The sequence below is a fragment of the Schistocerca americana genome, chromosome 6, assembly GCF_021461395.2.
Source record: "Schistocerca americana isolate TAMUIC-IGC-003095 chromosome 6, iqSchAmer2.1, whole genome shotgun sequence".
Classification (NCBI taxonomy): Eukaryota; Metazoa; Arthropoda; class Insecta; order Orthoptera; family Acrididae; genus Schistocerca; species Schistocerca americana.
The window spans coordinates 355,211,267-355,226,756 of record NC_060124.1 but is presented as its reverse complement, the minus strand read 5'-3'; the positions used below and the strand labels follow the sequence as shown (position 1 = coordinate 355,226,756).

At 39.6% G+C, this 15,490-nt stretch overlaps 1 protein-coding gene across 1 annotated transcript in view; it reads right to left on the bottom strand.

Moving 5' to 3' along the window:
• Positions 1-421: 421 nt before the first annotated feature.
• Positions 422-15,490, bottom strand: part of LOC124619559 (39S ribosomal protein L4, mitochondrial) — a 53,371-nt gene continuing 38,302 nt past the window's right edge. Inside the window, exons 5-6 of the mRNA XM_047146042.1 lie at positions 9,333-9,406; positions 422-735 (exon numbers count right to left, since the gene is read on the bottom strand). Coding sequence (XP_047001998.1) covers positions 587-735; positions 9,333-9,406 — 223 coding nt within the window. The 3' untranslated portion in view covers positions 422-586. The remainder of the gene's footprint in view (positions 736-9,332; positions 9,407-15,490) is intronic.

Here is a 15,490-nt window from a genome sequence, read left to right as displayed (position 1 = left end):
TGCTTAGCAAGCAGGAGATCCTGGGTTTGAATTTTCACGTGAATGTCCTGATGCAGCTGACATCAATAATCCCTCCCCTTTCCTTTCCCTTCTTCCCCCCCCCCCCCCCCCCCTTCCACCTTCAATTTTGCATATAATGAATTATGATGTCAAGGTTGGGCACTATTGTATTAGATATGATGTCGAACATGATTACTACAATGCTGGATATGTAACATACCTGCTAGCAATCACTCTGTGTATAGTAGCAACAATAAATATTTTCAACTATTAGAACTGCCCTTTGGACACAAAAAAGAATATTTAGTATAGAACATTATACAGAAGATACTTAGGCATACACATTAGGTCCAAAACCATGATTCTGAGACTATTCAAGAAAGAGGGTTAATTATAGCCTTTGATCAGTAAACACAAATCATAGCAAAAATTAACATTTATTTCACTCTTATGGACAGAGATACGTACATAACTTCTGATACAGTAGCCAGTAATAAATATAGTCAAAATTTCACAATTAAACTTAAATTGCCCAGCTATCACAGATTCTCATTATTCAATCTGTAAAATTTTTGTTTGGTAATATTTATCCAACTTGACCAATTCTGAACTTCTTGTTCATATGCCGACTATCGCTTCTGTGAATATGATAAAGTAGTTTCTCTTCAATATGATTCACTGCTGCCAATGTAAGCACAAGTGTGTTGTGTTTTAACATACTGTAAACGTTGAGACCTGAAATCAAGTAGATGATTTACCAGCTATAGTTACAGAAATATATATTTTTAAGAACAATTAACTGAATGCAAGAAGTTCATGTGGCACATGTGGAGGAAAAGATACAATTGAGGAACAATTTGTTCAGTATGTATATTGACTATTGTGTGCCATTCCAAACACTCATGCTTGATGGATTAATATTACAAAACATTATTGTAACAACACAGCTCAATATTAGGGACCTTTTAGAACAGAATATGTTTGGCACCTGCCATCTGGCCAGCCACAAAATGAAGCCTATTTCATTCTCACCTCTTCTTTAGTTTCCATAGTATCTCTCATTTGCTGTGCCCATACCAACTCCATGCTGTGCCCATACCAACTCCATACAATATCTTTGCTATTTTTGTTTTGTTTTACATTTGTGATTTCTTGTTTTCCACATCTCTTCTTAGTTCTGCCCCAGTACTGTTTCTATTATAACCTCTGTCTTCCTTTTGTTCTTATTCACATTTGTCTTAAGAATTTATTCTACTCTTTTCTTTGACCACTGTTATTATATTACTTTATTTCAGCTTTCTTGTCTATTTATTTCACAGTTAATGTTTCTTTCCAGCTTAACCTACAAATTGGAATTGGAATTTTCTCCCCTTGCATATTTGTAGTGAAAATGAACACTCCAATTTATAAATCACCATATTTAAAATCATTTGGAAAACATGACATAGGTACATAAAAAAAGAGTTGCATTATTAAGGATTCATGATGAATCTGTCAAATTCCACTTACAACGCTACAATAAGCCAGAAAGAACAAAAATGTCACAAACCACTTCATTAAAAATAATAATTAATAGAGTAAAATGTTATCTAGGTACACAATTTTAACCTAATTAAAACAATGATATATGACAACTACATCACAGTCAAGAGAAAAAAAAAATCCAGATAAGCACGAGTAGGACTCACACACACCAAGGGTTCAAAAAAATTTAATTGTGTACCTAGACAGTCCATCCATCCCAGGAATTAAGAATTTCGACCATTGTTGCCTATTATAGGTATTGATACTTGCATGATATCAAAATATGTGACACAAATTCCATATATTTTGATTGTACTATCGTAGAAGTTTAAGTTGTTTACACCACCAAGGACTCATGGACTTTGGTGCATGACATAACTTTCAACTTGATACAGCTGCCCATTCCTGAGAAAAAGACTATTAACAACTGGACGGATGGACAGACAGACAGATAATATGATAAAAAATATATATTTTCTCATGTATTATAATTACAAATTAACAATTTTTGGATCTTTTTCTTTACTTGTACTGTAAAACCTTCCTTTTTGCTAATTTTAATGATTCTAGGTCAGTCATCGTCAAACTTTGTTGCTCAAGAGCCAATACTGACACTGTGGGGTGGCACCTCGGGCCACGTAGATACCAACCCAATTATTAATTGGTGGTGGTAGTGGTTGTTGTTGTTGTTGTTGTTGGGTTGTTGTTGTTGTGGTCTTCAGTCCAAAGACTGGTCTGATGCAGCTCTCCATGCTGCTCTATCCTGTGCAAGCCTGTTCACCTCCGAGTAACTACTGCAACCTACATATTTCTGAATCTGCTTAGTGTATTCATTTCTTGGTGTGCCTCTACAATTTTTACCCTCCATGCTTCCCTCCAATACTAAATTTGTGATCCTTTGATGCCTCAGAATGTGTCTTACCAACTGATCTCTTCTTCTAGTCAAGTTGTGCCACTAATTCCTCTTCTCCACTTCTATTCTCTTCTTTCTAAACTGTTTATCGTAAATTTTTGACTTCCATATGTGGCTACACTCCATACAAATCTATACTCAATGTCAACAAGTTTCTCTTCTTCAGCAATGCTTTCCTTTCCATGACCAGTCTACTATTTAAATCCTCTCTACTTCAACCATCGTAAGTTATTTTGCTGTCCAAATCACAAAACTCATCTTCAGAGTCTCATTTCCTAATCTAATTCCCTCAGCATCACCTGATTTAATTCAACTACATTCCATTATCCTTGTTTTGCTTTTGTTGATGTTCACCTTATATCCTCCTTTTAAGACAATGTCCATTCCGTTCAACTGTTCTTTGAAGTCCTTTGCTGTCAGACAGAACTACAATGTCATCGGCAAACCTCAAGGTTTTTATTTCTTCTCCCTGGATTTTAATCCCTACTCGAAATTTTTCTTTTGTTTTATTTACTGCTTACTCAATATACAGATTGAATAACATCGAGAATAAGCTACAACCTGTCGCACTCCCTTCTCAACCACTGCTTCCCTGTCGTGACCATAGACTTTTATAACTGCCATTTGGTTTCTATTTTGCTACCTGCATTTTACTCCTGCCACCTTCAGAATTTGAAAGAGATATTCTAATCAATATTGTCAAAAGCTTTCTCCTAATCTACAAGTGCTATGAATGTAGGTTTGCCTTTCCTTAATCTATCTTCTAAGATAAGTCGTAGGGTCAATATTGCCTCGCGTGTTCCTACATTTTTACAGAATCCAAACTGATCTTCCCTGAGGTCGGCTTCTACCAGTTTTACCATTCATCTGTAAAGAATCTGTGTTAGTATTTTGCAACTGTGACTTATTAAACTGACAGATAGGTAATTTTCACACCTGTCAGCACCTGCTTTCTTTGGAATTGGAATTTCATATTCTTCCTGAAGTCTGAAAGTATTTCGCCTGCCTCTTACATCTTGCTCACCAAGTGGAAGAGTTTTGTCGTGGCTGGCACTCCCAAGGCTATCAATAGTTCTCACGGAATGTTGTCTACTCCTGAGGACTTGTTTTGGTTCTTTCACTGTTCTGTCACATTCTTCACACAGTATCATATCTCCCATCATCATTTATGACCTCCTCCATTTCTGTATTATTGTCCTAAAGTATGCCGTCCTTGTATAGACCCTCTATACACCACTTCCACCTTTCTGCTTTCCCTTCTTTGCTTAGGATTGGTTTTCCATCTGAGCTCTCAATAATTTTACAGTGGGTTCTCTTTTCTCCCAAGGTCTCTCAAATTTTCCTGTAGGTGGCATCTATCTTAGCCATTCAAGATTAGCCGTTTTACTTCCTGTCGATCTCAGTTTTGTGACTTTTGCATTCCTTTTCACGTGCTTCATTTACTGCATTTTTTATATTTTCTCCTTTTGTTAATTAAATTCAATATTTTTTATGGTACCCATCCTTTCCCCTGTTCTTTTCAATCATTCCCTAATACTCCCTCTGAAACTCCTTACAACTTCTGCTTCTTTTAGTTTATCCAGATTCCATCTCCTTAAATTCCTACCTTTTTGCAGTTTCTTCAGTTTTAATCTACACTTCATAACAATAAATTGTGGTCAGAGGCCACATCTGCCCCTGCAAATGTCTTAGAATTTAAAACCTGGTTCCTAAACCTCTGCCTCACCATTACGTAATCAATCTGAAACTTTCCGGTGTCACCAGGTCTCTTCCACATATACAACCCTCTTTCGCGATTCTTAAACCAAGTGTTAGTGATGATTAAGTTATGCTCTGTGCAAAATTCCACCAGGTGGCTTCCTCTTTCATTCTTTATTCCCAATCCATATTCACCTACTACTTTTCCTTCTGTTCCTTTTCGTACTATCAAATTCCAGTTTCCCACGACTATTAAATTTTTGTCTCCCTTAACTATCTGAATAATTTCTTTTTTCTCATCATACGTTTCTTATAATCTCCTCATCATCTGTGAGGCTAGTTAGCATATAAACGTGTACTACTGTGGCAGGTATGGGCTTCATGTCTATTTTGGCTACAATAATGCGTTCACTATGCTGTTCGTAATAGCTTATCCACATTCCTATTTTTTTTATTCATTATTAAACCTACTCCTGCATTACCCCTATTTGCTTAATTAGTGAACTACATAAATTAGTATTGTGTTGTACACTTTTTTTGAAAACCAATTTCTTTTTGTGAAGATTGTTATGTAAACACAATTACTGTATTACTAGTTTCCACAATATATATTGCCATCCTCAGGTCCATAAAATTGGGTAGTGGTAGTTTCATCACAAAATGCTTACACCACTCTGTCACATGAGGACTATACAATATGCATAAAGAAGTCAAGGCATTACAGTGACATGCCACATGTATGTACAAACATGCCATGCCATTCACACTCGAGAGTTGCACATACTTTACGATACAACATGTCATTGTAATGCCTCGACTTTTTTATGCATATTGCATAGTCCTCATGTGACAGAGTCGTGTAAGCACTGTATGATGTAATTGCCACTATCCGCTTTCACGGAGCTGAGACTGCAACCAGTAAACCAGCAATTGTGTTTACATGGTGATCTTGGCAAATAAACTGGTTTCCAAAAGAAGACTACAATACAAAATTATAGATCACCTCCTGCAGTGACTAATCACTTCAGGTAACCATAAATTAGTATGTTATGTGCCTCGAGTGGACTAGCTATAATAAGGGTGCAATAAATTGGCTGCCAGTTCTGATAATTAAAAGTTGGCACCATTCACAATACTTTATGATGACTGCTCTGTTTCAGATTTCTGCCACTCTTAGTGACCCAAAGTTGTGAAACTGTAATTGCTTGAGGAGTGCTGCTGCGTTATCTCTGTGAGTGAGTGATTAATTGAATAATAACAGTCGCTGTGCTTATATGTAAATGCATTATGTAATATGAGTCACAATCACAAATATTTACAAAATGTTTTCACTGTCACATTTCTCCTACTTATTGTGTTTTATTACAGTAACTTTAATTGCTACAAATAAGTACCACATCTGAAGATTACCATCAGTGTAATGAGCATTCACAAAGCCATGTTACTTCTGTGTCCAAATTTAAACCATAGCAGCTGATCAGTATGAGCTGCGTACAATTGTGAGTTGTCAATACTGCAGTACAAACAATAAAACATTCCTCCCTCTCATCCTCTAACCCTGCAGTAGCTGACCACTTACCCGTTAGCACCTCAGATAAGTGACCAACTTTACTTAGCTCACAAATTCACCAATGACAATTAAAGAAGCACATCTTAAAATATTAATGCCTTAGTAAGTGCTTTTGCTTGTTAATGAGCAGGAAAACTACACTCTTCAAAAGCTCTTAACATTAGTTGACATTTTAGGATTTGGTTGTTAGTTGCTAGATACATATTACTGTAGAAAATACAGCTGAGAACCATGGACCACATGAATACTTGATTCGCACCATAGTTTGACAACCGCTGTTCTAGGTCAATGGGAAGTATCCTATAGGTTTTGATGAGTGAGTTTGTGAGTATCAGAATATGTGACATAAATGGCTGTACCTTTTGATTGCATTGTCTTGAACCTTGAATTTTTTACACCAAAAAAAGGACTGTAGAGCTTAGCATGTGGCATAAATTTCAATTTGATATGTCTAAATGTTCCTGAGAAACAGGGTTCTTAACTGGCAGACAGACAGACAGATGGACAACAAAGTGGTCCTATAAGGGTTCCGTTTTTGCCAACTGAGGTACAGAACCCGAAAAATAAAAGCAGGGGAGGACCTGAGCAGTATTGCATGGACAGTTGGTTTCCAAATCATACCAGAAAAGACAGAAGTGATGGAATTACGCTGGATGAACCACAATATGCCTAGGGATTTGCAGGTGGGAGAGATGAAGTTGAAAGGGTGAGAACTTCAAATACTTTTGGCATCATACAGGGTCCGGCATAAAAAACTCCCCGATTACAAAGTAACGTGCAGCGGACAGTAGAAGGAGCAGAGTGGTGGGGGGCGCGTCGTTAAGTAGCTGCCTACGTGCCGTTTTCAGTGTACGCCATGGCGTGGTCTGGTGAACATCATGCCTTCGTAGTGGAAGATTTTATTCAAAATGGCGAATCGCCTATTAATACTCAATGTGCTTTTCGCGTTCGCTTTGCGCTCGGACGACGGGACCCTGTTCCTGATAAGAAAACAATTTATTCTTGGGTTGCTAACTTTCGTGAGACAGGTTCCGCATTAAAAAGGAAACCACCTGGACGGCCATGGACTGCAACAGGCCCCGGAAATGTTGATGCAGTTAGAGCTTCAGTTCAACAATCTCCTCGACGATCCGCTAAAAAGCATGCGGCAGCATTACGGGTATCTGATCGAAGTGTGAGAAGAATCTTGCATCGAGATCTTAAAATGCATCCTTACAAAATTGTAACTACGCAGGAACTGAGTGAACGAGACTGTGGTGTCCGTGTAAGTTTGTGCCAAGACCTTCTTCGGAACATTCGTCCCAACGATATTGTGATTTTTTCTGATGAAGCACACTTTCACCTTGCCGGAACAGTGAACAGCCAAAATTGCAGGTACTGGTGTGAACACAATCCCCAAGAACTTCATCAACGACCACTTCATAGCCCTAAAGTAACAGTATGGTGTGCTGTTTACAATTCCGGAGTGATCGGTCCTTACTTTTTCGAAGAAAATGACAGGAATTTAACCGTCAACAGTGAACGCTATTGTGCCATGCTCCGCGACTTTCTCCAACCGCAACTAAGGGAGCTTTTTGGTGAAATAGAGAACGTGTGGTTCCAGCAAGATGGTGCTACTGCCCACACAGCGCGGCAGTCACTGGCATTGGTGAAGGAAATGTTTCCTGGACATGTGATCTCGTTGCGTGGAGACATTGGCTGGCCCCCACGATCGCCGGACTTAACGCCCTGTGATTTCTTTCTTTGGGGCTATTTAAAAGCAAAAGTTTATGAACAACGTCCACAATCTTTACGAGCCCTGAAAGAAGCAATTACACAAGAGGTTGAAGCTATTCCACCTGAAATGACTCAAAGAGTAATGAATAACTTCAGGGAAAGACTCAAACAGTGTGTCGACAGTGCAGGAAGCCATTTAAGGGATGTTTTATTTAAAAAGTAAGACCATAAGAGTATTTTCTAAAATGGCATAATATGTACTTTTATTTAGTATAAATAAAATTGTTCTACCTTATTTGGTTTTGTTTTTATTAGCTTTCCTTAAAGGGGAGGTTTTTCTGCCGGACCTTGTACTTCATTCAGGGGAATAATGTCCAACCAGAAGTAAACCAATGAATCATTAGTGCTTCCATATCATACAACTGACAACCAATCATGAAATTGAGGGTAATCTTAATGAAATTTAAAATTAAGTGCGTAATGCAATAATCCAGGGCTGTTATATGGCATAGAAACATTTGCTATCATCAAGAATGACTCAGAAAAACTGATGGTGTGTGAGAAAAAGATCATGAGAAGGATTTTACCACAGGAAGGAAAAGGGTCAATGAGACTGAAAAATGAAGAAATATATGATGTGAAGAACCAGCCCAATATTGTACTGAACAGGCAAAGATTAAGTGACTACAATGGGCTGCAAAGGTATGAGGATAACTGATTATGCTACCGCAAAAGTAATATTGGCAGGAAGGCCAGAGGAAAAGTGTCCCACTAAGTGCCCCCCCCTCCCCCTCCAGGGAAGGCCAGAACAAGATGGGAGAATTGACTATGGAAAGACTTGCAACAACTAGGATTCACAGGAAACTGGATGAATCTGCACAGGATAGTATACGGTGGAGAAAGTCTGTAATGTCAGCAGATGATCCGTTCCATTTTGGCACATGTCCTATCATCATCTTTGGACCTGCTATTACGAACAGGATGATGACAACAATGGGGGCTGGAATAACTTCAACAGAATGAGATGGAGGAAGTCTCCTAGAATGTTTAGTACAAGTGATTTTGGAATGGAGAGAAGTTGTTGGATTTGTAGGAAGGGAATAAGGATGTGAGCACTTAAGGATCAATTTAAGAACAATTTATTTCCAAATAGTTGAACTTCACTCAGAGTGAACCTCACTCAGAGAGGTGTCTTACAGTGGTTTCATATCTTTGCAAATCAATGAGATACCCTATCACTCTATATGTTGGTCCTTTCCAGCAACTTCCTGTTCCTAGGTTCTACCTTTCACTATCAGAGACGAGCTCTCTACTTGCAACTCATTCTAGTAATATGCAATCAAATACTTTAATCACAATGGGAGACAACTGTGAAACAGTACTTGTTCCTCTTTATATTCTGACACACAAGACATATCATCTATTATTTGTTGCTACAACTAGAGACGAACTGTGCAGAGCCTATTCTTTTCTAACAAGCTGAAAATTCAATATTGTAATTGCTGCTAGATATTTATCAGGAACTCAGTTGTCCTCCTTTGAATATGTACAGACTTCTTGTAGTTTCTACTGCATTTGCATCAAAGTGTCATTCTATAGCATGCCAGCACCTGCTAATCACATTGGTGCCTGAGGTCATTGTCCTCACTTTTTCTGCCACAAGCTGTCAACAACTCTACTTTATACAGTGCAGTGGCCCGCTTTCTGATGTCCATGACACCAGGCTTTGTGAGTTGTCTTACAATTGCTCTTAATAAAGTTTTCCCTTTCCTAAGCCATGCCACTTCTTACAGTAATAAAATTCTATAGCCATGACAGATTTGCAAAGTCCATATTTGCCGTTAGTAACTAAATATGTAGGTAAGTATGTAAAAAAGATGTTGAGAAATGATAAGAGAATGCACAACATACCGTAAGCAGGCATCAGATTGACATGATTAATCGCATCTGTTGCTGCTGTAATATTCCTGGGCATAATATCCAATCTGGAATGAAAACATCAAAATTTTGGTAATGATATTGCGAAATTACTTAAATGATGGTAGCTGTAATTACAGAGAATGCACGAGAGATTTCAAGTGAATATCAGCGTAAATAATGTCAGATACCATTAGAAGGAGAGTAGCATGCACTTTCCTGATGAAAAAACATTAAAAACAAGACCAAGTGATAAATCATGAAGTGAGGCAGAATTGTTTGGTGGGTGATACTGGTGTTTACAATACTTGAATACAAAAATCTTATGTTGCCCCAATACATACGAGGGGGGACCGAAAACAAACCGGATTGTTGTCATAAAAAATTTATTGACGAGCCCTTTTACAAAATTACTTCAGTCACCTTCAAAATACTCTCCATTACATGCAATGCATTTGTCAAGTCTCTTTTCCCACTGTTGGAAGCATGTTTTGACCTCTTCAAGTTTGATATTGTCCAGTGCCCTTTGCGAAGCTGTTTTTACCGCCTCCAATTCGTCATAATGCTCCCCTTTTAGCGTTTTTTTCATTCGTGGAAATAGGAAAAAGTCACACGGGGCTACGTCCGGGGAATACGGAGCGTGGGGAATGACAGACCACCTCTGAGATGCCAAATAGTGGGTCACTCATAAGGCCGTGTGCTGGAGCGTTGTCGTGATGCAGAAACCAGTCACCTGATCGCCAAAGTTCCGGGCGTTTCCTCCTCACTTCCTCTCGCAGATGTCTTAAAACATCCAAGTAAAAGTGCTGGTTAACAGTCTGGCCAGGGGGTACGAATTCCCAATGCACAATTCCACGAACATCAAAAACGACAATGATCATCGTCTTCACATTTGACCTCACTTGCCTTGCTTTTTTTCAGTCTGGGAGAGTTGGGAGTCCTCCACTGGCTTGATGCTTGCTTGGTTTCTGGGTCATACCCGTAACACCAACTCTCATTCCCTGTAATGACTTTGTTCAAGAAGTTTGGATCACATGCAATCTCTGTTTTCAAGTCCTGACACACATTCATGCAGATGGTTTTTTGCTCCTGTGTGAGAAGGTGTGGAACAAATTTAGCAGCAACACGTCTCATGTGCAAATCCTCACTAAAAATCCGCTGGCACGAGCTCCAATTGATTCCTGTCTCTGCTGAAATTTGGTCGATCGTTTGGCGATGATCCTCATTGATCTTTTGGCGGACCTTTTCAATGTTCTCCTCATTTTTACGATGTTGAAGGGCGTCCAGAATGAGCTTGGTCTTCAACACACATCTCACCCCGTTTAAAGTGCCCAAACCACTAGAAAACCTGTGTGCGGCTCATAGCGTCCTCCTGGAAAGCTTCCTGAAGGATTTAGTGTGTCTCCGTTGCAGTTTTTTTAAGCAGGAAACAAAATTTCACACACATTCTTTGTTCTTTTAAAGTTGCCATAACGACTTCGCAGAGGTAACCTGCCAACAGTCAGAGAAAGACAATACCACACTTGCATGTTCACATGTTCAGCTCTACACTGACGCCGTCTGCACAGCTGTTTCATCAAGGTCTCTACTAACACCATCTAGCGTGAGAACCCTGCACTACATCTACGAGTGACAGCGCCCTCAGAGTCCGGTTTCTTTTGGGTCCCCCGCTCGTATACCTCTTTTACTATTTGTCTCATGTATGTACCAATTCAGAATAGAAAGCTGTGAAAACACTCTCTCTCTCTCTCTCTCTCTCTCTCTCTCTCTGAAGATTAGACCGCTTCAGCTGTAAGTCCTTTCTTTATAAGAATGACTGGTTTCATAGCATTTTAGCTGCATCATCAGGTGCAATAAAGTCAAGTCATGTTCCCAATGAGATTCTGATGATGCAAGCAGCTAAAATGTTTTGAAATGGGTTGTGCTTATTAGAAAAGGACTTACAGCTGAAGCAGTCTTATCTTCAAAATGGTATATCCAGGATGTGGCTGCCATGACTTTAAAGTCAACTGCACAAAAATAATAAGCTACCGAAAAAGTTACATGGGAAAAGTTTACTAAAGAGGCCAGTTCTACAATCTGCACTCATCACACCTAGTGAAATGTAATCAGAACAGGAGATCATGAAAAGATGTAGGAATGATAACAGATGAAGGCAAAGATTACCCACAGCATGGTATATATTCCTCTTGATAACGATGTTGTCTTCTCTCTAGGAAGTGATTCAAGCACTCTAGTGGCAGTCTATCCCATTCCTGATAATGGCTTATGGCAGGTTTGGAAGAGTTGTTGGTGGCAACTGAACATTGCAATTCATTGTTTCAATGTATCCCAGACATGCTGCATAGGACTGTGACCTGGCTATCTCACTGATCAGTCCATGTGGTGAATACTTTCAGCTGAGAGAAATCCATTCATCAGAGCAACTCAATGTGGATGAATATTATTTATGAAGAAGTAACCTGGACCAACTGCTACTCAGAAGTCACACACATAGTTGTAGATGTCCAACATTATGCTTCCCAATAACACTACATAACCAACACAAGCCAGGTCAATTTTCATGATGTTCCTGCAATTTTGTCACCTGCTGCATTGTCTCCTGATGAATATGCAAGAGCCTTCTGTTCTCAGATGTCCACCTGAGCGCAGCTATGAATGAAAGTTGAGATTTTGTTAGTGTACCTTGTTATCATCTTTTCACTTTTGTTCAGTAATACCTCATTAAGTCTCCTGTAGCTATGCAGTATTCTGCAGCTGCAGATTTTCAGGGTAGGTTGATACTGGTTTGTCTCTTGTCCTCCTGAGACCAGTCTTGGCTTTCCTCACAGTTTACCCGATATATGCCTTAAGCCCTTACATGGAATATGACGGATGCCTGGTTTATGGAGCCCTGAGCCATGTTTCACTGCTCATGTTTTTGGAGTTGGACAAAAATGCATTTAATATTATGCCAAGCCAGGAATCTGCTGATCTTATTCGAAACTCTGCCAGTGTACAGCAGATAGGCCTTTGTTTTATTCTCCTCATCATGTTCTGTTTAATGGGCCTGTACCTCCCGCCTGAAAGCACACACTGGATCCGAGATATCCATTTTTCTTGAATACATCTTTAAAGTGGCTGAGCTGTGTTCTTAGTAAGATATTGCCTGGCTCTTGAGGACCAGTGTACATAGAACAGAATCATTCTGTGAACTGAAGTGGGATTCATCAGTGAAGATAACACTTTTCCATTCATTCATGGTCCAATCTTACTGTGACTGTCTATACAATTAATGATCCCATATGTGCATTTCCCTGATTGGAGCACATACTTCTGGGCATCTGGCATACCATTTACACAGAGTGAATGGAAACTGCAGCTCCTGAGATAGTTGCACATATAAAATTTGCTAACAAAGTCTTTCTGACTTCATTGGATTTTTTTTCAAACTGTTAAGACCAGATATTGCATTTGGTTGGCCTTGTACTGATCACTAACAACAATTTGCTCTAAACTGTACCTGCCACCGGATCCTTTGTGGCACATTCAACACTAGTGAGACTATTGTTTGACCCTGACCTGCTTCAAGGCTTCTCAGAATTCTGCTAAGGAAGCAAAGCCCAAATGGCATCTTTGATGGGCATCACATTGTTAACTTCACAAAGAGGCTACTCTCTGCTCCTGCACTTACAGATATCAACAATGAAACTTTTAAAATTTTCATAAAATATCCTGGCCTTTCGAGATCATTACTTCACACAATAAAACTAATGACAAGTTTGGTAAAACCCCCACAACTGCTGGCAGGGCTACAGAAGAATCTTCTCCAAGAGTAATATACATAATTGCTCTAGTGCACTGGCAAATCAAACCTAGTGTATGAAAAACAATGTGGATAGTACACTACTGGCCATTAAAATTGCTACATCAAGAAGAAATGCAGATGATAAACGGGTATTCATTGGACGGATATATTATACTAGAACTGTCATGTGATTACATTTTCATGCAATTTGGGTGCATAGATCCTGAGAAATCAGTACCCAGAACAACCACCTCTGGCCGTAATAACAGCCTTGATACACCTGGGCATTGAGTCAAACAGAGCTTGGATGGTGTGTACAGGTACAGCTACCCATGCAGCTTCAACACGATACCACAGTTCATGAAGAGTAGTAACTGGCGTATTGTGGCGAGCCAGTTGCTTGGCCACCATTGACCAGACTTTTTCAATTGTTGAGAGATCTGGAGAATGTGCTGGCCATGGCAGCAATCGAACATTTTCTGTATCCAGAAAGGCCCGTACAGCACCTGCAACATGCGGTCCTGCTGAAATGTAGAGTTTCGCAGGGATCGAATGAAGGGTAGAGCTATGGGTTGTAACACATTTGAAATGTAACGTCCACTGTTCAAAGTGCCGTCAATGCGAACAAGAGGTGACCGAGACGTGTAACCAATGGCACCCCATACCATCACGCTGGGTGATACGGCAGTATGGCGATGACGAATACATGCTTCCAATGTGTGTTCACCACGATGTCGCCAAACACGGATGTGACCATCATGATGCTGTAAACAGAACCTGGATTCATCTGAAAAATGAAGTTTCGCGATTCATGCACCCAGGTTCATCATTGAGTACACAATCGCAGGCACTCCTGTCTGTGATGCAGTGTCAAGGGTAACCGCAGCCATGGTCTCCGAGTTGATAGTCCATGCTGCTGCAAATGTCATCGAACTGTTCGCACAGATGATTTTTGTCATCCAAACGCTCCTATCTGTTGACTCAGGGATCGAAACGTGGCTGCACGATCCGTTACAGCCATGTGGATAAGATTCCTGTCATCTTGACTGCTAGTGATACGAGGCTGTTGGGATCCAGCACGGCATTCTGTATTACCCTCCTGAACCCACCAATTCCATATTCTGCTAACAATCATTGGATCTCGACCAATGCGAGCGGCAATGTCGCGATACAATAAACCACAATCGCGATAGCCTACAATCCGACCTTTATCAAAGTCGGAAACATGATGGTATGCATTTCTCCTCATTACACGAGGCATCACAACAGCGTTTCATCAGGCAATGCCGGTCAACTGCAGTTTGTGTATGAGAAATCGGTTTGAAACTTTCCTCACGTCACTATGTTGTAGCTGTCACCACCGGCACCTACCTTATGTGAATCCTCTGAAAAGCTAATCATTTGCATATCACAGCATCTTCTTCCTGTCAGTTAAATTTCGTCTATGTAGCACGTCGTCTTCACGGTGTAGCAATTTTAATGGCCAGTAGTGTATATTCTCTGAATCCTGCACATGGTTTAAATTAATTTATGAGCAGAAAAGTCCAAAAGTAGCCACTTCTACAGCAGCAGCAAAAGAAAATAGATGGATAACTGGAGGTATTACAAAGCTCTCAGAGACACTTAACTTTGTCAGTTTTTACAATACCACTACACTAACCCACAGTCACTTGATTACTATTAAAAGTATTAAAAGATATACAGGAGAGAGCTGCTTACTGGACAAAAAAAACAACATTCAATGACAAAATAATAAATAGTGCACAAAATAAAAGCAAAGTAATTTTGGGTGTCATAAAACAAGAAAATGGAAAAGACAGACACAAGTTTAATAACATACAAATAAAATATGAGGATAGAACAATAGAAAATCCTTAGAACTTGTCAAATTCTGTAAATGACTACTTCTCTGGTATTGCGGAGAAGTTGCAACAAAATCTTCCTAAAACATATGTAGCACCCACAAGACTTACACAGCAAGCACATCTTGCGGATTTGATGGAAAAATTAGGTCAGGGTCATTTCTTTTCAAAAATTGATCTCCAAGAGGCCTCCCTGCAGCTATCTTTAGATGAAGAGTCAAAGAATCCAGTTTCTGCAGTTCCCATTCAGTAGCGCTTTCGTCCCAGCTATTTTCTAAAGTTTCCTTGAGCAACTCACATCACAAGTACCTTCTTGTTCTAACTATCTAGGTGATACAGTTGTTTCTGGTCATACACCAGCAGGACACTTACCAAATTTGGAGGCATTGTTTCAAGTATTGTTCAGAGTGAGACTGACGTGCAACTACTCCAAGTGTTCCTTCTTTCACACGGAAATTGAGTACCTTGGCCACGTGATTAATCTATCTGTCACACTCACACCT